This window comes from Alosa pseudoharengus, unplaced genomic scaffold (assembly GCF_046254945.1).
Source record: "Alosa pseudoharengus isolate Yale_2024_CS ecotype anadromous, Long Island Sound unplaced genomic scaffold, YU_APseudo_1.1 YU_APseudo_1.1_scf_13, whole genome shotgun sequence".
Classification (NCBI taxonomy): Eukaryota; Metazoa; Chordata; class Actinopteri; order Clupeiformes; family Clupeidae; genus Alosa; species Alosa pseudoharengus.
This window is the reverse complement of record NW_027468598.1, coordinates 3,248,989-3,274,286: the sequence shown is the minus strand read 5'-3', so window position 1 is coordinate 3,274,286 and position 25,298 is coordinate 3,248,989. Positions and strand designations below refer to the sequence as shown.

The 25,298-nt window shown below is 39.4% G+C and overlaps 2 protein-coding genes and 3 long non-coding RNA genes across 8 annotated transcripts in view; 1 reads left to right on the top strand and 4 right to left on the bottom strand.

Moving 5' to 3' along the window:
• Positions 1–11,875, bottom strand: part of trmt9b (tRNA methyltransferase 9B) — a 52,500-nt gene extending 40,625 nt beyond the window's left edge. For 2 of the 4 annotated variants that reach the window (XM_076281836.1, XM_076281838.1), the window contains exon 1: positions 11,620–11,844. The gene's annotated coding sequence lies outside the window, so the exon portion shown is untranslated. Of the gene's footprint in view, positions 1–11,619 lie in introns of all 4 variants that reach the window. The other 2 variants (XM_076281837.1, XM_076281839.1) reach the window with 2 other exon arrangements.
• On the bottom strand, positions 1,051–10,293 carry LOC143121469 (zinc finger BED domain-containing protein 4-like). Its single transcript, XM_076281835.1, has 3 exons — positions 8,279–10,293; positions 5,967–6,539; positions 1,051–2,454 (listed from the first exon to the last, which is right to left on the bottom strand). The coding sequence occupies exons 2-3, from the start codon at positions 6,530–6,532 to the stop codon at positions 1,464–1,466; spliced, it is 1,557 nt and encodes a 518-aa protein (XP_076137950.1). The 5' UTR covers positions 6,533–6,539; positions 8,279–10,293; the 3' UTR covers positions 1,051–1,463.
• Positions 2,868–3,841, top strand: LOC143121035 (uncharacterized). Its single transcript, XR_012986373.1, has 3 exons — positions 2,868–2,980; positions 3,464–3,518; positions 3,806–3,841. It is a non-coding gene; the product is annotated as an uncharacterized LOC143121035 (long non-coding RNA).
• Positions 11,876–20,509: 8,634 nt separating the features above from the next.
• Positions 20,510–22,493, bottom strand: LOC143121034 (uncharacterized). The gene is made up of 3 exons (XR_012986372.1): positions 21,931–22,493; positions 21,185–21,248; positions 20,510–20,764 (listed from the first exon to the last, which is right to left on the bottom strand). It is a non-coding gene; the product is annotated as an uncharacterized LOC143121034 (long non-coding RNA).
• A 324-nt stretch (positions 22,494–22,817) lies between these two features.
• On the bottom strand, positions 22,818–25,051 carry LOC143121033 (uncharacterized). Its single transcript, XR_012986371.1, has 4 exons — positions 24,937–25,051; positions 24,737–24,803; positions 24,346–24,507; positions 22,818–22,952 (listed from the first exon to the last, which is right to left on the bottom strand). It is a non-coding gene; the product is annotated as an uncharacterized LOC143121033 (long non-coding RNA).
• Between the last annotated feature and the right edge of the window lie 247 nt (positions 25,052–25,298).

Sequence of the window (25,298 nt, the reverse complement as noted above, 5' to 3'; positions counted from 1 at the left end):
GGTGTGTGAGAGCAGCGAGAGCAAAGCGCATGCCGCATACGATGTTACAGTAGGTGCCCTTGAGAACAGGCGCGTAGCAAGCGTGGGGGATGTGGGTGTTATAACGTACACACTTTTGCCCCCACACTTTTTGTCAGATTAAAATGAAAGTAAAACATGGAAATAGAGAGTTGGACAGAGTTGGAACCGTATCTACCATAACGCACACACAGAGAGACACAAATAGGTCTGTTGATTTGATTGAACGGTCATCCAGCCAATCACATCAAGTTAGCCAGTGAGGAATCAGAGCCGCTCTGATCAAATTCAAAGTGTGCGTCTTACAAGGGTGCGGCTGCTTGGGTCTGCATTATAACGTCTGCAGTGAGCAGATTTCAGGTAGAATTTAAATGATAATTGTTACCGCATAATGCTAATTTAGTAAACCAAAATTCACTGTCTGACTGACAGTTTTTGTTACAATGTAGAAATGCAGGGAGTCAAATTGAAAACGGGGGTGGGCTGCGCGTAGTGTTAATTTTGTCACCTATTTTTAATTTAGTCTTAGTCTTAGTCTTGTGGCAAATGTCCTTGTTAGTTTTAGTCACATTTAGTCATTCACATATCTTTTTTTCTTAGTCAAGTTTTAGTCGACTAAAAGTCTCACCATTTTAGTCTAGTTTTAGTCAAACGAGAACTCAAGGTATCTTAGTCAAGTTTTAGTCGACTAAAAGTCACGTCATTTTAGTCTAGTTTTAGTCAAAAGAAAACCCAATATATCTTAAGTCAAGTTTTAGTCAAAACATTTTAGTCTTTTTTAAAATAACAAATTATTTCTGAGATTATTTCTGATAACGATTTCAGTCAAATAGTGTTTCACATATCTCAAATATTGTTTAAATGTCATAATTAAGTTACCTAACAAACTTCACTTATTGAATGATTTTTTTTTTTATGAAACTCTGGTTTTCTGATTTAAGAGACACATTCACAAATGATTAACTTGTTCCGAAGAGATTTTTATTTTGAACCAACACAATTCAAAAGCTGGGGCATAACAGACTCCGACTGACAAGATACAAAGGTTTTTAGAACTGTTTTGGTTGCCTTGTGTCTCATTATTCTGTTATAAAATAAAATTAGCATACCCAGAAAAACTGAAAACAATAGGCCCACTGTACTGTAGGTCTAAAATACAACCTATTTACTAGGTTGGTCTTGAGAAATATCAAATGAGATTTAACAAGGCTTAACAATTAATATTTCTGCTGTTACTACAGCTGCTGAAACTTCCACTTGAGGTTAAACACTCAATTAGACAATTGTTCAAAGTTCAAAGGCAAGATTTGCAACAGTAAGCAAAATCCATTACAAGGTAGCGTGCTAGAAAAAAGTGTGTGTTTGAATTGAGGGTTATTAAACGTGAAAACAGAAGAAAAAAACTATAACCAAACTATAACCAAAACAGTATGCAGTTAATCACTCTAGACTTTGTTAAGTTTTAGAAAAGCACTTCTTTCTAATGTAACTCTTGCTCTGTTGCGGCGGCCACTTGACAGATCTCCAGTTAAACTAAAAACTCGCTCTGCAAAGGCTTCGGAAGCTGGCATTGCCAGAAGGTCTAATGCCAGAGGTTTCAGCAGTGGAAACATGGTGGAGCTTTGAGAAGACCAGAAATCCATGCCTGAATCGTCTGGGTTTGCATGGGACAGGGCTTCTTTGAATTTTTGTACCTCTAGTCTGATTGAGGTCTTGGAGGTCTTTGGCCTTGATGGCCGATGGGCACTCAAAAACCTGAATCTAGGCCGCTTTTGCAGAGGTGCATCTGAGACCTCTGCACTTCCAATGTCCTCATCATCTGTCGCCTCTTCCTGGTATGGTACACTGCGAGTGATGTACTCTTCAGCTTTACTGAGGAGATTCTGTATGTCGTCATTATCATTTTCAATAAGGGCCTCTGCTGACACACTGGCGTCAACAAAACAAGCAGCTGCAGCAAGAGGAGAAAACTTGCTTGCCGACACATCCAGGAAACAGCTGAAGCGTAGATCCATATCTGCAGACATCTTCTGTGCCAGTGTAGCTACATCCCTGTAGCTCCTGGCATGAACAAGGGAGAAGTCTGAAAGGTGGCTCTTCAAGTCCAGTAGTGCAGGCACAACCAGGGAGAAACAACTTGTATCACTTTCAAGCACCTTTGTGTGTTCTGCAAATGGAAGGAGCAAGTCTTTGAGGATGGCCACCTTCTGCCATTCACTGGGAAGTAGGCAATCCCAGCCCATGGTGTCAGCCACTGATGTCACATGGTCCTTTATTTCAAGTAAACGAGACAACATCAAAAAAGAACTGGACCATCTGGTTGGACAGTCTTTGATGAGAATGCGTCCACATTGTTCCAGCAACCGTTCTGTGGCAACAGACGATTTGCAAAACTGTCTCACCAGATGCCGGACCTTGTCCAGTAGACGTCCATATCTGATAGAAAATTTAAAGCTACATTGTGTACTTTTTTGAGTTAATTCTTAGCAAAAACCCATTTGTTCTTTCAAAAATATGTGCTCATTCATGTGTAATTATTTCCACTTACTAATCAAAGTATTCTCGTAAGTGTAGAATCTGATATTCCAAATACATACGCGCGAGTCGCGCAAATGGCTGAATCCATGTTGCGCCTCCATCTTTGAAATACATTCGCCAACGAGGGACATTCCTGGAAATTCAGCTCCGCCTTTCGCGCTTGTAGGCAACACTCATTGCATGATCAGTCTACTCGCGACTGCCGGCAGATTTGAAAGTCTGTTGAAAATGGAGGATTACAACTATTCTCGAGGACATGAAAAGGAGTCGCCAAGGAAGCGAAAAAGAGAATTAAAACGCCAACGCGACCGGAAAAACAACAGACCAAAGTCAATATTGGAGTGGCTTTTCTAAGATGGAAAGAGCTCGTGAGGAGCAAGGATTTTAAAAGGGACGCCGAAATGGCCTGCTTTCTCCTCGACAGGTAATTTGGCCTATTCGTGTAAACATACAGTCTATGGTGTAAATTCGAAGTTTTATAGTTGCTTGGCTTAGTATAGCATGGTTGTCCATAACGCTAGAATGACGTCTGGGATACTTTTCCTCGCGTCGATGAAAAAGGATTGTTGTTGTAACATAAATCTGCTATGACGGATCACAGGCAAAGGGCACTAAATTGTAGTTATTTTTCATTGCTTTTGCTTTGTAGCCTAAATATATCCTAATCTGATAATGCTAGTGTAGCCAATTCCAAGGGTGACGTTCACATCCTGAGGCCTGTCCTGTAGTCTTATTAATTGTAGACGTAGCCTACTAAATTGTCTGAACGTTTTTCACTGCATGAAAACAATTGTTGATTCTATGTGATTGTTGTTTGATAATAACTGAAAGTATATTTTTAATATCTTGGTGTTTACCATTTTATGTACTGTTATATGTTGTGAAACGCTCTGCTTATTCATTTCAGATGAGCATCTTGGCGCAATTGCAGAAGCCCCTGAAATTGAGAACCTTGAACAGAGGTAACCCATCAATGCTCATAATGTCTATACCCGATGACATTCTCTATTGTATATTTTCATGATATAAGCATTTATATATATTTTTTACAAAGCCTACATGACATGAGCATCGTGGAGGAGGATGTGGACGAAATTCAATGGTCTTGTTATGTGATGCACGTGCATGCCTTCATTGTAACCTTGCCTGTAACTCAGTCTAGGCAAAATAGCACTATACAGATTAGTAACAATATGTTGAACTATATAAAATGGCGTGTATGTCTAACGACACTGCATGTCTTCCACAGGATCAGCTTTCCAGGAGACTGCAAATTTAGAATGATGGCCCATGTTGCTTCAAAGGCACCATACAAAAAGGAAGGGTTCATGTGTAAATACCATAATTTGTTAATTTCTGTAAATAAATATATTGCAAATAACATTGTTGACCATGTTACTGTCATTTGGTGTTTCAAAATGGTAAATTACCACAACTCCTTTTTTAATTATAAGTTTGTGGATGTAATGTATGAGGTACAGCATGAACAGTCTCTTATCAATTCTAAAAGTTTTTATTTTCATGAAAGCAAAATATAGCGATGTACCGGTGTAAAATAAATTAAATACAGTTTTAAAAGGAACAGGCAGTACAAGAACACTAATACAAAACTATTTACAATAACACAACATTACAACATTATAGGAAGGTGAAATAAATTCCAGAGATGTCCCTGAGGGTCAGGGAATTTATCCCTTATCCTACACACACAGCTTGGGATCACTCTTCTATTACCCTGTCCTAGAGACCCATGCTGCCAGAAAATGAAATGTCTGTAGGTAGCATATCTGAACTCTATTGTCATCACCTGGCTCTCTTACATGGCCTAATGCTGTGATGTCTGTGATGTACTGCCTGTGAATCGGGAGAAAACCTTCATCTAGGCAGTGCTGTGTGTAGTGAGGCAGAAGGCTCACACAGGTGGCTGGGTTTTGTCCACAGCATTTTCTCTCCCGATCGATTGGCATGTCTCTGCAGTGTGTACAACTACACCAAGGCATCCCTGGCACAGGTGGGGGGACGACATGTCTGCACTGATGCATCAAACACCAGACCTGGCTGCCTCACTATAGCAACTGTGTGGTGAGGTTCCTGTGCTCTTGCAGGCTCATTCCATCCACAAGTCTGAAGAAATAAGACACAAGAAATAAGATCAGATAGGCTTGTTTAGGTAGCAAAGTTAGATTGTTAGCAGAGTAGTAGTAATAGTAGCCTACTCTGTGTCATTTTTCAAGTGTTCACACAAAATGATGAATACTATGTATGTGTATGGACAATGAAAAGGTGAAAATGTTGTGTAACATTTTCTATAGACCATAACGTAATTATGTGTCGTGATTTCACTGGGAGACAACTCGCATCATGCAGTTGACTGGCAACAGCTAGAAATTGCTACAAACAATTGAGATACAAACAGGCAGGGAAGCTACACCAAGCGCGTGACTGAAGCGTTCCGTTCACAACGCGTAAAATCAATTTTAGATGAATGGTGATGAATGATGATTTTTTTTCTGCAGCAGACGCAACGCAAACGAACGTGCCTGGTGCAGCTTCCGAGCTAATTTCGGTGTCATTGACATTGGTACTGTTCAGAGAAATATATTAAAAACACAAACCTCCGTTGCTTCTCTCCTTTGTCTTTGAAGTTCTTCCAGTCTCTCCTCGTCATCTTTTGGAGTCTTACTTTTTCTTTGCATAGGAGGTCTCATCGATCCTCTGCCACCGGCTCTTGGCTTTCCTTTACCTTTCCCTTGCACCTCCGTTGCATCGACTGATCTCTGACTCTGCTCACTGAGAAAAATAGTAGGCTACGCTGTAAACATTGCCTTTACACTATTAATCTCGCACATACAGAATAACGATAGCACTGAATCTACTGTACTATAACATTAGCATGCATTCGTTTGGGAACCTGATAGCTGATGCTAGCAATGAAATAGTAGCCTACCAAAATAATGAAAACGTAAAACTAGGCTATTCACTTTACATAGAGGTCATACCCAACATGTTTACTGGCTATATAACTAAATGCAATGTGTAATTGTTTTCTAAAGTAACCTTATAACTGGAAGGAACACCGGACGAAGTCGTAGTACTGGAAGCAATGTTAACTTTGGCATGAAACGGCCACCGTAGGAGTTAAAATGCGCTCGGAATGGGAGGGGCTAGAAAGTAATATTCAGTTGGTTGTCATATAGAATTTCACCGCTAGATGGGAGAAGTTCTTACACAAGGTAGCTTTAACACAAAACAACAATTCTTTTCATTAATCCTACAATAACTATTATTCTATACAATAGCAAATTATCACTACATTACATTAATGAATTAAACATATTTTAGATTATTTTTAGATTCAATATGAAATATCTATTACTGTGAATAATAACAAACACCATTCACAGACTGACCTTTCATCTGCCTCTTCCTCTTCATCACTATCCTGGGAATTGCTCTCATCAGAACTGGTGTCTTCTTCGTGGCGAAATGCAGAAACCATGTTGCTTCCATTATCTGTTATAATCATGAGAATTTTTTCCTTTGGGATCCCCCATTCTTCTGTGCACTCCTCCACAAGAGTAGCAATAGAATGAGCAGTGTGTGGGTGAACCATTTGCTTTAAGTTTAGGAGTATGTGTTCAGCTTTACTGTCTTGAACATTGAAATAACAAGCACTGACAGCAAGGAAGGAGGCTGTGAGCCCCTTTTTAGTCCATATGTCTATGCCAATGGTCACTTTGCGGGCCATAGCCAGTCTGTTTTTGAATTTGACCTTTTCAGCTAGGTACATTTGGTCCACTAGACTTGCAATTTTGGTCTTTTTTGGTACGGTCAGTCTTTTATCTATTTTTTCCATCATGTTGATGAATTCCTCATCTTCTACTGTCCGTGGAGTCTGGCTTGTACTTGATGTGAGAAAAGAGTGCACCTGACATAGATGGCCTCTCCTCTGTCCTGGCTGGTTGCTTGACCACATCTGGAATCTATGATAAGAATAAATACAATGAGGCCTCTTTTAATGCAATAACATCAGGGTCACAAGTGTTATAGTGGAAATAAATAACTTAATGACAAGCCTAAGATCAAAACTGAAGGTGGATATATTTTATATGACAAAGTAAATCACCAACTTAATGCAAGTTATACATGGTAGTGCACACACCATTATTGAGGATATTTCGAGTAATATTAGATGTAATAGTTAAACTTGATTTTCTTACATACATTTATTTTATGCCTAATTACATTAATTTTGATTATGGTATGAGGGCACACACACGCATGTAACATTAAAAGTTCATGCTCATGTGTCAATTGGTTGGCTGCAGGAGTGGCTCTTGGTGAACTCGTTGAATTAACAGTTAAGATATAGAAGGATTTATGTGTGTGTTAAAACGCTGAATAACAAGGTATCCAGGGTCTGAGTAAACATGTAAGGAGCAGAATATAACACAAGAATATTACATAAGTTACAATACAGCTAAAACGCTCCACCGGAGATAGACAAGCCCATCAGGGAGCCTTTTGTGCAACTAGTCAATACCATGCTGTTTTCAAGATTTTAGATTGTTAGACAGCTAGTTTAACAATCTAGGACTGAAACGATCACTTGCCATTACACTTGCCTTGCAAGTATGCAAAAGCAGCAGTGTTAACACTGATAAGGGTTAGCTAACGCTAGCCTTTGAGATTATGTGTTTTACATGTAAATCCTGTTTCATTGCTACAAATTCTAACGTGAGCTATTAGCAGCCTTTATAGCATGTAACCTTTTAATATGATAGCCAACTACAAGGCTAACAGTTAATGTTAAACTAAAAGTGTAACATGCATAGCTAGATCCTAGGAGCTCAATCTAACTTCAAACCGACATTAGCTTTGCCGTTCGTTTTTTATCCCCTTCACAACTTGATAGCCAACTAGCAAGTCTGGTATAATGGCTAACGTTATAAAATATAACCTGCATAATGTATGTGCCACATAGGCCTGTCACGATAACAAATTTTGCTTGACGATAAATTGTCTCAGAAATTATTGCGATAAGCGATAATATTGTCGTTCTGAGAATTTTCCTCGGGAAGAGGAAGACGGCCCACTTGTTGTGTTTTTTTCCCCCCTAACTGGGAAAACTGCAGCGGATGATTGTGTTTTAGATGCATATGCATGTTTGTTGTGTTGCCGCTTTTAATTGCGACTGTTTTCCAACAAATGCGACACACCGACTCGCACACGTTCAGTGGTTCACCACGGGCATTCGGTTTAAATTCGAAATGCTCCCACACTGCAGCTGTCGCGTTTCGCTTAAAAACCAATTCCATCTTTTTTGTCTCGAATAGGCATAGCCTAGTAGGCCTAGTGCCTACCGGTATACTTCTCACGCGGCTCTTTAGCTCTCTGTGGTAGGCTACGCCAGTAGTTCCGCCTCCCCACACCATGCGACTGACAAGTGACTGACATGAGGGTTCACTCATGGTTACTCTAAGGACCCGAGAGAGAGCGGGAGAGAGAGACGAGGAAAACAAACAAGCATGCAAATGGCATTTATCGTGGCCAGAAAAATTATCGAGCTAATTTTAATTATCATGCGATTAATTGATTTATTGAATATCGCGACAGGCCTAGTGCCACAACATAGCTGGCAGCTAACTGGTTGATTAAACGTTATAGCGTAGATGCCTAAAATCAACATTAGCTTATGAGACGTTAATTTAATTTCACTTACCTGAATATGTGGGTGGTTAGCCTTAAGATGCCGCTTCAGGTTAGTGGTGTTTTTCCCCGACATCTTTTGTCCACACTGCTTCCCATCGGTTACAATGACACATTCTGACTTTTTTTCAGTGTCATTGTATTTAAAATGCGCCCAAACATCGAGCCTCTTCTTTCTCCCTAGCATGATGTGTTTGTCGCTGGCTCTACAGAAATCTCTGGTCTTCGCTATCTGTCTATGGGTGTTGTGTGTAGTTTCGTGTTGCAGCCACTACACAGGCTGGCAGCAACAGCACTCATTCGGAATATTTTGAAGGCGTAACAGTTGAATATTCTATCTCGTGATGAAAAAGTAGAGGATTGTAGACGAAACTGAAGAGAGATTTTATCTTAGTTTTTATTTTATGCAAAACATTTTAGTCTCGTCTTTTTTCGTCAACAATAATGCATGTTAATTTAGTCTTTGTCAGCGTTTTTGGAGAATAGTGCAGTCTTGTCATCGTCTCGTCTTAGTCATGAAAAAAAAGGTCGTTGACAAACATATTTAGTCTTGTCTCGTCTGACGAAATTAACACTAGCTGCGCGCACCGAGGCACTTGTTTCTGCAGAAAGGCTACTGTTCTCGGAGCATTATGCTTTCTCTGTCTATGATCTGCAGCTTTTCTTAAACTATGGGCCTCCTCAACAATTAACCTAATGGTACACGTAGCCGCGAAATTAAGTTATGCCCGGTGCTTCACACGTCTGATTTGCAGCAAGATTGAATTGGAACCGCGGACTGAAAACAAAAATAAACTAGGCTAAAAGTTTCCCCAATCAAAACTTATACATTTGGTGTCATTAACTATATAGACATATCCCAGTCAGCACACATGTCTCCAAAACGCTTGGAAAAGATCAGCTTAATTACATCGCGTTCCATTTAGAACGTCTTATTTGGCCTGATCTTACAAACGTCCGCGGCATTTCACTGTCATGTGTGTCGTAGTGCTACATCTACTGGAGATCTTATTATCTTAAATACGATCGCGTTCCATGTATACATCTTATTTTGATCTTACAAATGGCGGCGTCAAGACAAATTTCTACATCTGAGAACTAAGATTTCCAGCATGTAGAACTCAAATAGAACGCTTATGAGCGCTCATGCAATGTGTGCGTCCCTGCAGCAAGTGAAACTTGAGGTAACGTGGGCTAGAAGCAACAATAGTTTAAACAACAACGTGGCTTCCTGTCTATCAATGGAAAACCAAAGAAACTGCTAATCATAATCTTTAAATTGACATTAATTCAACTGGCTATATGCAACACAATGTATTTATATTCCCTTTGCATAATGGGTGGACTTCAAACGTTTTTGAATTTGAGCTTACAATTCTGTCACTATTCTGTGTCCTTTACATTTATTTAATAGGTATTAGTGATACCTCGAAATTAGGCTGTTATCTGTGAGGCAATTTATTGTAGCCTGCTAACCCACATGCACAAAACATAATTTCTGAAATGATTTCTTGATTTATAACATGAGATATGTTTCCATGTAGGGTAGTGTCAAATAGTGAAGTGATAGCAGGTAGATCATGTAGGCCTACATGTCACATGAGCCACACATAGGCACTGCTTCTTCTGTCCCTCCCAAACTGCATTAAAATGGTGTGTTTAGCAATCAGAATCTCACATTTTTTCGAGGGAGATACTCCCGGACACCAATATAGTCCGCACCCCTCTCAGAAAATACTTACAACGTGCCTGTAGGGAGTTATTTATAATTTGGCCAGATTGTTTCATTTTCCTATCCCACATCCCCACACTTTTAAAAAGCTTGATACGCCTCTGCTTGAGAATGTATGTGTGTGTGTGTGTGTGTGTGTGTGTGTGTGCATGTGTGAGTGTGTATATCTGTATGGTGTGAGTGTGTATATCTGTGTGTGTGTGTGGTGATTGTGTATCTGTGTGTGTGTGTGTGTGAGTGTTTATGTGTGTGTGTGTGAGTGTGTAGGTATAGAAATCTGTGTGCATCTAGATACAACATTCTATCCCACCGGTCACTATTGTGACCGTTAACATGTTTCCTCATTCTACAAACACAATACATTTGAATAATTAGAAATGTACATCATAACTAGACAACTTACAATGTGTACAAAATCGTTTCCTATGTTTATTTTAACATACTTAAAAAAATATTTTATTTGGGAGCTGTGAGGCAGTCATCCTCTTATCAAGGTGCAACCAGGAAGTAAACAGCTCTGGTCATGTGACAATTTACTCAAAACATTTGACACTGCACACATTTCATTGAAACACTCAATTTCAATATTTACTAAAAGAGGTTTGAGAAATTCCCCAGTTTTCCCCAACAGTTTTAGAGGCTTAATAAATATTATTTTTTTGCTGGTCACAGTTGTGACTGATGGGTTGAAATTTTTACTCACTGAGCTAACTCATCCCTCCCCGGTAAATCATGCTGATATCTATCCTACCATCAATTAATAACATGCCCTGAGGTAACCAATCTGAAACAAGTGAATGCCCTTGATCTAAAACAACCTTGGGCTGCAACAATTGTCAATCCAGTGTGAAGCATAATGCAAAACAAAATGTTTCCACGGTGCTGCTTAAGTAATTAATTGATCGATGGAAATCATAACTAGGCTAGAAGGTTTGGGGTAGCAGTGGGATAAGACCCTTGGCAACTTATTGCAGGATCGAATCCATATACATATGAAATGCAACCTCAAATCCGTCTAAAACCACTTGTTTGTGAATGTCTCACAACTCCTGCAGCAGTGGTGAGCAACGCGAGCACGCGCAACGAAACCAGTAGGTGGAAAACCAGACGGCACACAACACCGGCCCAAATACGAACGAAATAACGAAAAACGTTAACGTTTGTCTACGTTTACCGTAGCTTACGTTTGTCTACATTTATTCGCATCGTTTAGCCTTGCAGCTTACAGTGCCCTCCAGAGTATGGATGGACACCGAAAGAAGCTTGATTTAAGGGAGGAAGGCTTAACCCCCCCAATAAAATGGTCACCAACATAATAGCGCTAGGCTATAGCCGACAATTACAGTCTTCTCTATCGCAGAAACCGTATCAGGTGAGGGCACGGTCGGGAAAAAATGAATTATTGCATGTTTTGTTACTCTCGTAAATTAACGTTAACGTTAATCAACCCGTTAGCCTAGTCGATGTTATGACACATTACCAAACTGACATACAAAATAACCCAAAGCATACCTTTCACCTATTAATTTGGATATTACCATACGTTGTACAGTAGGGACGACATATTTAACCCTTGTCGTTTACTAAATGACACATTAGCCGAAAGAAAAGTTTCCTTTCACCTGAACTCTGATCCCTTGAATGACATCCATTGGTAGCCAAATGTTAACGTTAGCTAGACTTACAGCTTTAAATGGTATACATTCTGAAAAGCCCAAACAACAACGCTATTACCAAGACACCCATGGTGCTAACGTTACTTTAACCAAAAACAGCTGCCAACAGCCGTCAAACACATAGCCTAATCACATCTATAAGCACTAACCAGGGAACTGAAGGTGCACGGAGCACAAATCACTCTCCTTCTCGGCAGCGCAGCATCCACCCCCTCTATTGGTCGAACTGGATCACATGACCACACAGTTTCCCTATCGCCTACCGTCTGCAATATTATTCCTTCAGTTTTGGGATCTTCAAAGAGTGTATTAGGCTACACTAGTCTTTTTACATTATATCTTAATAATTCGTGCAGATCTGTATCTATTAACGATTCTGTTAAGTTGTATAAGTCTATCACTATGGTTTTTTTTTTTTATTTATTTTTATTCACCCATATAGAAAAATCAAGGGGAAAAATAAATTCACATGCAGCTGTCTCCAGCTTATATTGGCATAAATAGCTACAATATATTTAAACACTTGTAAAAACTAGTACAAGAATGTATTTAAATGTGGAACCCAAAATGGATCTCTTGCATGAAAGTCCATGCTGAATATATTTAATTGCAGAAAATATAAGAAAGTGGCCAATATTGAATATTTACTCATATTTTGAAATATATTGATAAATACATGGAAATATATCTATTTAACATAGTATATTTATTTAACATAGATTTAACATAGATGTGCTTATACTGGAATATGTTCAAGCTGCATATATGTGGATATGTTATTTTTCTGTATGGGGCTGCCTTCTTAAAACAGTCGATTCCAAGTAGGCCTAATGTTACTGATTTCAATGTTTTTTTTCCACCTCGTGCTCAATGTTCTGGTCGGCTAGTTCGCTTCATCGGAATCACAGGACAGAAGAGGGTGGAGAGGCTACTTTGGAGGGGAAAAAAATACAATATGATATGTGGCGCGGCGGTGGTGGCTTCCCATATCGTATGGAGATATATTTTGAGACGGACTGGCCATTCTCCACACAGTATGTCAATACATAATTGTCATAATATATTCTTATAAAGTGCTTTCTTTATTTAAACCCAATGCCCAATGCAAATCTGATTATTTACTGTCTAAAATTTTAAAACCAAAACACTTTCTGTGGGGTCGTATTATAGAAGCTTCTTAACTCGCAAATCCTATCTGATCTGTTTGGTAACCATTGTAACTATAGAAAGTCATTATAGAACAGCAGTGAGTACATTTACTCAATTACTGTACTTAAGTCGCTTTTTCATGTATCTGTACTTTACTTGAGTATTTCAATTTTGTTAAACTTTGTACTTTTACTCCAGTACATTTCGAGGCCAAATATCTTACTTTTTACTCCACTACATTTTGTGACAGCTGAAGTACAGCTGAAGTTCCTTTTGGAAAAAAGACTGTACAAATACATGTGTACATGTATATTTTCTATTAAGCGAGCTAGGCTTTAAATAATGGTGTTGCCTAACCTATGTTATTGTCATATGCACTATTTACTGTACCTTGTTGACCCCTTTTCACAATATTGATGTCACCATAACTAGCCTCTTGACGCCATCAAGCAAATGATAGACAATGATAGACAATCTGACACTATCAAATCCAAAAGGGAACATCTTGATTTGGTCCGAAAGTGTAAAAGCATTCAACAAAGAAAAATGTGGTTACTTTGAAGTATCTAAGATAAGATATCACATTAGTTTGTTTTTAGTTATTTCTACATACAACAAGTATTAGCTGATTTTGTCCTTGAATGGAGGAGAAAGGCTCAATGAATGCCTATGTCTGTGCCGAATCATTTCAACAATGCAACTGTATTAGGCATAATACATTTCAGGACTTTTACTTTTGATACTTAAGTACATTTGAAGACAAGTACTTTTGTACTTCCACTCAAGTGGAAATGTAAAAGGAGGACTTTTACTTTTACTGGAGTAACATTTGACCATGTGTATCTCTACTTTCACTCAAGTACAGGATTTGTGTACTTCGTCCACCACTGTAGAACAGCCGCTCCTAAGTCAGTGTTCTCTTAACTTCAGATAGGAAAGGTGTAGTCCAGAATTGTATGGAAGCCCATTTCCGCCAGTAAAAAAAAAAAAAAATTCATAAAAATGTTCAAAATTATGAGATAAAATATCGAAATTATGAGATAAAAAGTCATAAATAAGATAAAAAGTCAAAATTATGGATAAAACGTCATAATGAGATAAAAAGCGAAAATTATGAGATAGGAAAGTCGAATTTATGAAATAAAAAGTCAAAATATCCACTAGGGGAAGTAATTTTCTACCACACCAATGGCATTTTTCAGCTGCCTGGAAACGCCCATAGACAGTAAAAGAAAGGAAACGCCTTGTTGTGGATTAGTCACGTCTTAAGGCTATCTGAGACTAAGTTCGGTAGGGAGGATTGAAGAAAAAAGTAATAAAAACTTACCACTCTGGGAGCTTGCTATGGCTAGCTTTTGCCCTAGCTGGGCATCGGACATCCTTCCATCTATCCGTGAGCGGTGCAGCACTTCACTGTCTGGTCGAGGTGATCTCTCGGGACAGCTGGACCTAGGCTACTCTGCGAAAGAACTGCCGTGGCCGCCGAGCTGTTGCTGACCTGCGAGCTGCCATGCCAACTGCAAACTAACGTTAACGGTGAAGAGCTGCATTCTCACGGAGCAACAAAGTCGCTGTTAAGTCCACTGAATTGCGGATCTACACGATCGCTCAGTACTTTGGACTGTGCTTCCATCATCTCCAGACTGCAGTCTAGCAGGCCTAGCTTCTAATGTTAACGTTATCTCCAGACTGCCAGTGAATTCACCGGGTTGGTCAGTTGCTAAAGAACTTTGTTGGCATTGCATCGGTTGTAAAGACACAGCTCTGTGCGCAGTTTTCACGGATCATCATTGCCCTTGGACATTTTCAGCTGGTTTGGAAATTGGACTAATTTTAACATCACTTTTTCCCCTTTTAAAATATATTTTCTTTTTTTTATTTGTTTATTTGTTTTGTTGTCTGTCTTGTATGTCTTGATGTCATGGGTACGCTGGCGACTACGCCGCTCCATCCGGCATCTTTTGTCTTGTTGTTATGTGTCTTGTTTGTGGAGCGCTTTGGATTGCACTATGTGCATGTTAAATGCGCTTTATAAATAAATCTGACTTGACTTGACTTGACTTATAACAGCTAAAGAACGTTTGACGAGCCAAACCGAAGTATCCCGAGGTCTTTATGTGGTCGAATAGAGAGTCCAGAATGAATTTCATCAAGCCAGTACCTTTCCGGAAATGTTGCCATCTTTGCCGCCACCTTCAGGGGAAAGTCTGTAGGAGTCTTATTGCTGAGTGTGTTGTAACACGCTCTGGAAATTCACAATTTCGTCGCCGTTTTTTTTTTTTTTTTTTAAAACATAGTCCAGTATTTCTTTCGAAATTGAAATGAAGTTGTATGGAATGGACTATGTTTTTTTTTTTTAAACGGCAACGAAATTGTGAATTTCCAGAGCGTGTTACACAGCAATAAGACTCCTACGGACTTTCCGTGACTTTCTCTCTATTCGACTACATAAAGACCTCGGGATACTTCGGTTTGGCTTTAGGGACCCTCTACTCACTACCACGTAAGTGTTATGTTGTTTGGAACTGTAGAAGAGGTATAAAAATAGCGTTTTGTAGCGGCGCAATTGAAATGCCCCGCTCAATTCCAGGCTACGAGTTGTGACTGAAAACGGTACAATCGAACTTTCTCAAAACACATCCGAATGACATAATTTTGATGTCAACTCAACGTATGTACCCCCAATCATCCGGAAATCGATCTAAAGTGCATTTTACTCCGGATAATTCCTTTAATGGCTAGTCATCTTAGCTCACGAATGCTAGCCATGCTACGAGTGGAACATTATAAAACATTAACGAAAAATAAAATAAAAACAACAAATACAATTGGTTACACTAAAGCCATGCTTCAAGGTCAAACAAAAATACAAAACCAAATAAAACATCGCCAAAACATGAGTTATGTGGATGGACATGCATAACTAGAATTGCGGTTCCGAGGAACTGCAAGAGTGGGTTTGATCAGGGGCATGGAACTCGGCCTCATCCAAGGATTCCAACGGTACCTCATTTATGAAAATAGGACATACGGGTCAAAAGTTACATGCACACACCTTCATATACACAGACAGCCCAGCCCAGCCCATTAGACATTTCCAGATGGCTTAGAACTCTTCCAGGTGCAAGCTTAAACAATTAGAGCTGTGATGTCATAATCGAAATTAGAATCCTGAACATTCTGCCATTCATTTCAATGGGGCCAAAAAACGCCGAAAAACGGGAATAACGCGAAAACGACAAGTCAAGTCAAGTCAAGTCAAGTTTATTTATATAGCGCATTTCATACACAGAGGTCATTCAATGTGCTTTACATAAACAAAACCAAACAATAAAAACAAACTAGAGAATGTAATTCCAGGGAATTACGAGTGCATGAAAATGACGCTAGGACAGACATGGTGGTTGCACAGCTTAATAAAAGTTGATAGTTTAAAAGTAGACAGTTTAAAAGTTGAATGTAGATTGGGAGTTGATCACACTAGTTGACTGAAAAGCCCAGGCTGCCAAACAGTTGTGGGCAGAGGACACAATTGGCGGGAGTCATAGCTGATGATGACAGTTGGATTGGCTGAACAGTTAAATAGTTGGATAGTTTAAATGGTTCAAATATTTCATAGGGAACTACAGTTACTACAGTGGTTTGCTTGTATAATCATCTTGGTTGCTATGGAAACTAGGGGTGTAACGGTTCATGTATTCGTTATGAACCGAAACGGTACGGGCCTCACGGTTCGGTGCATGAATTTTCACGGAGAATACACGGTATAAAAATACATAATACTCGCGTGCGGATTAATTAATGTAATGCGCAATTACTGTTAAGTACGAGAGTTCTTTAGCGACACCTAACGCTAATCTGTAGCCTCGCCTTAGCTCTGAAGCTCTGATTGGCGCCTGTTATTTTTTTTTGTCAGGTCGTCGGTCGAGTCAGTCAGTCAGAGATAGCAGCACTAAGCGAGTGGTGGCGACCCACAAGAGTTAGAGGAATCGCTGGTCTCTTTAAGATCGCAAGTTTGAGAACTTCAGTTACAGTAGTAGCCTACAGGCGAGAGAGTGGAAATATATCGAACATGCTACACATATTCGAAGCCATCACCCAGATGATGTAGGCTACCAATCACTGAAACGAGAGAAAAAAAATGGTGTGCTTCACCAGCCTTTGGATACACACACAAATAGGGCCAAAACCTGGCTTAAATGAAATGATTTCGTAATGACAGAAAGCTATGTAAATCGCGTGGTAATTACCTTTATGTTAGGGTAACTTGTAATTTCTCACATGATAGCTGGTGTTAAGTGCATAGACAAAGAAAGTGTCAACGCTAACCAGGCTAATAAACAAACCATGCAAGTAATGTCGAAGGGCAAAGTCACGTGACTTCTAGTTGTAGACTGTTTATGAATGAAAGGAGCAATTTCGTTTTTTTTTAAAAGAAGGCAAAATAGTGTGATATTTTCACAGTTAGTAGATTATTACTGTACACACTGAAAAATATTTACAGCAAATTGTAGACCCTTCCATATACAACTAAACACAGATGTTGAAGGACTTGCTTAAGTGGATTTTAAAAAATCATTATTCTATGTAATTTGCACTTTCAGAAATAAGAGATGTTGTAGGCCTATTTTCAGTTTTATAGCTGATTGTCTTATTTTGTTTACAAGTTACAGATGACGTCTGGGTACTTATAGTACTGTTTAGCCTATCTTACACACTTCAGGCTGTTGCAGATAGCTCAGGGAAGAGACTGTATGACACTAGGTGGTACAGCCTGAGACATGCACAATAAAAAAATAGCTTTCTGCATTTATGTTTTGCTCCATTGTACCGAACTCGTATCGAACCGTGATGTCCGAACCGAGGTATGAACCGAACCGTGACTTCTGTGTACCGTTACACCCCTAATGGAAACTGACATAGATGCTTAAAGGAACACGCCACCCAATGTCAGTAGTAATATATGTTCTTACCTTAACTTTCACGAGTTGAGTCATACCTCTCCCGTGTCCGTACGTGCACTCAAACGCTCTGGTGCGCGGCTGGACTGTGTTAGCATGTTGCTATGCTAGCGGGCTTTGACGGCAACTAAGCGTAGAAGTAATCAAAAACATCCACGTTTTACCGACTTAAATACAGTTGCACGAGTAGTTGATAGAAATGCTACGGCCACGCAACGTGAAACGTGGCGATTTTCCAAGCGAATAAACCGGAGAACTACAATGTGTGGCGCAATAGCACTTGGGAGTACTTCGACCTAGCGTAGTAGTATTGTTAACACCTAATTGTAGATCCTATCCACCACAGAGTTTAGAATCCATGCTGGATCGACCCTCAGCCTCTCCCTCCCCTCTGAGCGAGAGAGAGGCACACACACTAGAGATGCGCTGATGGGCTATTATTTCAACCATAACTGCATAGCAAAACTTATCATCCATCAGCCATCCATCAACACCAAAGTTTTTTGACCAATTTTCGAAACGGCACCCGCCCACCATCCGCTGGTTGTTTTAATGTACACTGTAAAAAAAATGTTGTGAAATTTACGGTAAATTACTGGCAATTAAGTTGCCAGCTAATACCTGTAGAATTACAGTAATGTCCAGTAATACTGAATTACAATACATTACTGTAAAATAAAAACAGTACCTTACTGTAGTTGTGTTGCGATTTATTGACGTTATTTTACAGTGTTTAACTGAATAAATAATGTATAATACTGTAGATGTGTTGCGATTTTTTGACGTTATTTTACAGTGTTTAAAGGTCTCATCTCATCGTTTTTTCATTAATTTTGCAGTGGTCTGTAGTATTGATGAATGCCCTGTGAGCCGGTTTTGGTGAAAAAAATGCTGTCCTGCGTCTGTTTCATGCTGTTCTAGTTTGGTGGGGAAGGTGGGCGGGGAGGAACGACTGGATTTCGCCTCTAGTCATGAATATTAATGACATGCTAATCAATTCACCTCTGATTGGCTAACAGTACTGTGACGCTTCCTCCAGTGCGTCCTCATCCGATTCTGCCTGTGCTATGCTCCATATTCAACTTTACAGTGCTAAAACCTAGCTAAAACTCGAGTCAAAACTGTTGCACAAAATGTCTTCGGAGATACAACTTCATGTGTTTGATCCTAGTATTCGAGTAGGAAGAAGAACCGTTTCGTGATCGTTTGTCGGTGAACGTTGGTTTAATAGAATGGTAACAATTGCCTGTCAGCTAAAAATTTCTCCTAAAAGAGGTAACGTTAGCAGCTAAACGTTTGTGACAATCGTCATCTTGCTTTCAAGTAATAAACAGTTGGAAACGTTTTAAAATAAAGACTTATTTCTTTACACAGTCAAAAGTCTTCCTAGTAGATATTTTACTTCACAACACAGGTAAGCACCCTAAATGATGTTCAGCCACTGACCTAGCCTGCTAATGCTATCGGAATAGATAGTTACTGTATGGTTTGAATTCCATGATACTATCATTGAAAGACCTTGGTCATAGCCCAATATATATATAGATCTAAATGCAAACACACCTACCTAGCTATATTTTGCTGGAATTGTACGAGAATGCCTACAGAAGCAGAGAATGTGTGCTGCAAGACTTCTCCGGTAATGAGAACTATGGCTTTGATAGCCTGACATTGGCAGAGGTTAGCCTACTCAAGTTGTTTTCTGTCACGTATGACAGAAAAAGTAGCCTACTATAGGAATCTTATAGTATTTTGGGACTAAATATTACAGTAATCTTATAGGAATACTATAGTATTTGGACGTACTATAAGACTACTATAGAAAAACTATACAGGATATTATAGAATTATTAGTAGTACTTCTACAGTATGTCCCAATTATTCCTATAATAATTATTCCTATAAGATTACTATAATATTTTGTCCCAAATACTATAAGATTCCTATACTACTTTTTCGTAAGGGGATTGCTCATGTGGTTAGAAAAATGTTGTCTGGATCCTGGCCAGGATTAGAACCAGTCTGCCTTAGCATAATGTACTCCCTTCAAAATGCACTAAACATTCGACTATGGCCCTCTGTGAGACAGAAGATATGAAAGGTAAGATAAACCTTTAGCTTAAAAGGGACAAAAACTGATGAAACTCCTAAAACAAATATACAAAACAGGTCAATTTTCAATAAATAGCTTTATTATATTTACATACAGCAGTGGTACTCAAAAGTGTGGTCCGCAAGCTCTCAAGTGTTCCACAAGTAGATGTGGTAAAATATAATAGAGGAGTTGTTTGCAATATTGAACCAACTTGTATGTAAATCCAAACAGTTCTGCAACACTGATGTAACCTTTGCCAGTTTAAATCATATGAATCCTCTGACACCATAAGCAAGGTGCAAAGACAATAAGCAAGGTGGTTCAGTGAGAAGGCCTATTGTGTAATATACTGTTGAAGTAGGTCTACTGTTTTTTTTTTTTTTGCTAGGTGGTCCGTGAAACACTGACAAATAGTAATATTGCAGTCTATTAAATAATGCAAACACAAAACAAGAACATCCAAACTATGCACAGAATTAACAATGTCCTCTTTTTGCCAGACGATGCAGACATCTGGCCTACAGATCCTTTGTAAGATGGTGCTGGGATTATTTAAGGAAAAAGGTCTGAGTTGTTGTTTCGGCTTGTATTGTCCTGGGGATCCGAAGGGACAACTCACAAAACACATTCGTTGGCTGTGATGATTCTATTACATTGCTCTTTGATTGTGCTGGGCCATAGGTGTTATTGTGCTGGGCCATAGGTGTTATTGTGGAGATGTCGCTTTCATCCTCCTCCTCCTCCTCTTGATCAACCCGAGGTCTTCTAGCTGGCCTTGGATGAAGAGGCTTAATGGCAGTAGAGGTAGCAGGCCCCCATGCCCATGGTGTACCTGAAGTGCTTGTATCAATACTCATACTTTTCATGAAGTATTCTGTTTGGGTACCTAAAGTAAATAAATGTGTATTACTGTCAAGTTACAAGATACTAATAGTACACAGGACATTCACTATCTCACACAAAACTGTACTGGCACAATGGAAACAAACATATTTTAGTGACTGTGGTAAGGTGTATGATGTACTAAGTAGCACACCCACAAGAAGACTTTCGGTAATATCAATTCTATCTGTTATGCAATTCATGGGTTTCATCAGGTCCATTTACACAGGTGTATTAATCAAGCACCATGCAGTCTGCATTCATAATCGAGGTGCTTGATTTTATACACCTGTGGAAAGTAACCTGAAGAAACCCATGAATTGACTTTCCCAAACATTGACGAGCACATAAGAACCTGTATTAGCCTACTAGAAAAAGACTTCTAGAAACTAACTAGCACAACAATAAAAGTTAGATCACAAACCTTTCCTTAACGTGATGACCTAATGTAGGCTAGAAAGCTGTGTAGCCTGACATGAGGATGTGCTCTGGAAGACATACAAAACACTAAGTAAACAGCAAGTAATCAAACAAAACATCATTGCAGGCCTACAGTACAAAGGTCAATGTAATAATGGCAAGACGACATAAATTAGACTGAAGTGTAAATACCTGAGCTCTATAGTGATAGCAACTTATCCTAGTGCACGGGTATTGTGCTTTTGATTTTTCCCTGTTCAGACTAGAACAATACCCGTACTTAGTTGAGCATAAGATATTGTTGCTAATATTATTATTTGTGGTTTAACGCTTAGGTTAGAAGATTATAGGTTCAACAAGCTAAATCTCTGGGTAGTGTGGTCAGTTTCTTATGAGTGTAGCTACACCAGGCACGTAACTGAAGCATTCCGTTCGCGTTATGTACTGCAACAATAGCTTCCAATAGGCCTAATCAATGGAAGTAGCTACACCTGGTGTGTTAGTGGCCTGTAGGCTACGTTCGGGAAAATAGACCATTCCTTTAATGGATTTTACCAGAGCCCTTCCTATTAGACATTCTCTGATTTTACACGTCGCGAACAGAACACTTCAGTTACGTGCCTGGTGTAGCTTCCTGTAATATAGGCTAGCCTAAGCCTAGCTTGTACCCTTTTCATGCATGCTAACGTGAAGAATATGAACATGCTATTTTGTAACAGACGTTAGGTGGAAAAGTTTGTTTGTACTTACAGCCTGTGAGCCTGGTGGTCGATCGTCATGACGGTACAGAGCCAGGTTTTCAGAACATCGATGCAAAACCACTTTCTAACTGTAGGCAGTGAGTGTGGTCGAAATGATTGGAACACAGAACTAATGTTGCACTACTTCGGTGGTGGTGTTCCAACGATAAATCCGAACCATTTCTTCCTCAACTCTTGCTTCTAAGGCAAGACATGCAACATTGATGTGTTATTGCCACAAATAACACTGGCACGATTTTTTTCCGCTATGTTAGCAACTTGCTGTTAGCTCCTAGCTGCAGAGAGACAATCCCCTAGCCGCAAAATCTTCCAGTCTTCCTGTAGGCGGTCACAAGCCAAGGTGGGCGAGGCCATGAATAATCAGTTTCCCTTCCTTGTCATTGGGAAGGGCTCTTTCTGATTCGCTTGTTTTTCCGTGTATTTTCTTTCATTGGCTACTGCGGGCAATGGGGGTAGAAGATCATTTTCACGTGCAGCATGCATATGCAACTTGGAGTGAGCTATAGTATTTCGAAAGTAACAAGTATTAAACGGTTTCTCAGTGAATGAGACCTTTAACTGAATAAATAATGTATAATACTGTTTATTATTTACAGCAACAACCTGTGACTGATTTGCTTTACAATACTTTATTGTAAGTTACTGTAAAAAAAAAAAATGCTAAAAGTACTGTAAAATTACTGTAAAATGAATGCTAACATGCCTAATCTTGTTTCTCATTAAATGCTTTTCAACTAAACTAATCCCCTGGAGTTAGGCCAACCATAATGATGACTGAGAAGGTTCAGAGTTAAACTTCAACTTTATTTCGAATGTAGCAAAAGAATGCCATTCATTCAACTCAAACTCAGCATAATTTCACCATTAATCGATCCATAGCCCTGCTGTTTAACGTCACTTAGTGCTATCTGTAGAAAAAACAATAACAACATTTGGGACAACATAGACCGAAATAATGGCCCGGCAGCTTTCCACTTGAAGCCGGTGTCTGGGTTGATTCCCACAAAGCACCTTCAAAAAAAAAAGGGGAGGGGGAGAGAGGGGGGAAGAGTGGTGGTGAGAGGGTTGGACAAGTAGATAAAATATGCTAAAAGATGAATGATGGAGTGGTGAGCAGTCTCCAGATCCAGATGGTATTTACTCACATACACAGCACATGTAGGCCGCAAGCTACGGGGCCTTACTATGCTGAACATGAATTTGAATGTTAAAGGAGAATTCCGGTGTGATATTGACCTAAAATGTGTTGAAACATGATACCGAGTGTGAACATATGTCTCATAGCTCATCTCGGCTTGTCCCCTGCACTCCGAAAGTAATTCCGTGGAAATGCATGGATTCCAGTTGCTGCTACTGGAAGTTACTTTTGAATCTGATCCCTTATCATACCTGTTCATTCGTACTCGTCACTCGACTTATCATGACTAAATTCAAGATGGCAGCGAACGGTAAACTTACTGAAGGTACTGTCTGTATAAATCGTCTTGTAAATAAACTACCAGTGCTGTGTAAAACAGTGATTTATTTGCATGGCTAGGCCGATGCCCGAGGCCCCCCCCCCCCCGTTTGAAAACCTGTTGGTAGCATTGGCTAACTAGCACCAGATTTCGGAGTGCAGAGGACAAGCCGAGATGAGCTATGAGACATACGTTCAAACTTGGTATCATGTTTCAACACACTTTAGGTCAATATCACACCGGAATTCTCCTTTATTTAACATTGAACATTTTCGTATGCAGTACCCGTTTCAGCCCCATGAATAGATTTACATTGGAAATGCATTATAGGAACATGACAGTCCATGACATTGACATAGGGGAAGGTGTGACATCCGTCTTTCATGTTTCATCACATGTAGAGGGCATAAGCTTTCAGAAAATGCATAGTTCGAGTGGTTTAATTGGCTTTTCCTAAAACAATAGAGACCAAAATAGTCTTTCTACTTGATTTGCTTGGTGACTCTGGTGAGAAGCTTATACATTTTGGTCTCTATTATTTACATATCTATCTTGTGACTAAACATGCAAAGACAGATGTCACACCTTCCTCTATGCCATGGACAGTGATGTTCTTCTAATGTATTCACAATGTATTAAAATAGATTGATTTTCAATGTAAATCTATTCATGGGGCTGAAACAGGTAGTTCAACCCAAAATGTTCAATGTTAATCTATTCATGGGGCTGAAACAGGTAGTTCAACCCAAAATGTTCAATGTTAACATTCAAATTCATCTTCAGCATGGTCAGACCTTCAAAAAAAAGTTGGTTCCCTTGGGAGGTGAGGGGGTGATTGTAAGGCCCCGTAGCTCATGGCCTAATTCAAATTCTAAGAAAAGACTTTAAAACAAACACTAGGCTATCACTCAAGAAGCTGTGTCATCAATTTTTCATATTATAATTACCTTTGGATGAATTCAAGGACACATGAAGTCTCCTCTTGGTACTCCAAATTGAAGGTATAGAAGGTTGCAAACAAGGTGGCCAGGCCTGCAGTGAAGCTTGAATGTGGAGTCATCACCACTTGTTTTTCGATGGCATCCATTTGTTGGAAACAAATTTGTTCCCTGAAATGAAACCAAGAACATAAGAAACGTTCTACACACACACTAGCAGTCAAAGGTTTGGGCACACCGGACTGCAGACTACAAACAAAATTGACATCTGCCACATTAAACACCCAGCAAAAGACAAATATCATACATAATACTACATTTCCTCTTAAGTTTTATTATGGTCTTATGTTGCCCTTTTCTATTTTTTACCACTACCAAAAAGCTAAATTGGAACACTTACCTTGAATAACTAATCTTGGAGCATCTGGTAAAGGCAATCTCTCCAAGTCTGCAGGAGTGGCTGTTTCCTGAAACAGAAGAATAGCAAAACAAAACATTACACAACTGATTATAGACAAACTAGACACAGACATAGACAATTTCCTGAAAGACCGTGTACAATCAGGAACTCATGCTGATAAAACTTACAAAGAAACATACCTTGTTTCAGGATGAACGGAAGGTTGTCACGGCTTCAGGATGAACCGAACCATTTAACGTTAATCTGCAAAATAACAGAAACAAACGGTCATGTTAGAAAGGAACTAACGTTAACGTTAGATATGCTAGCCTATTATGTTAGAGGTGCTAGTTAGCCTATCATTTCGCTAACCGTGGCTAGCAACCGAATGTTTCAGTTCGAACCCCGCTGAAATGCTGACAGTTTTACTAACGTTAATATGTTAATCTTTTTTGTTTCAAATATACCAGTGGGCTGGTGGCGTGCGTGGCTTTCCCATGCTAGCTAGCAGCAAAGACTAGAATTTAGCGCCATCGGTAGCTAGCTAGCTAGCGTAGCCTAA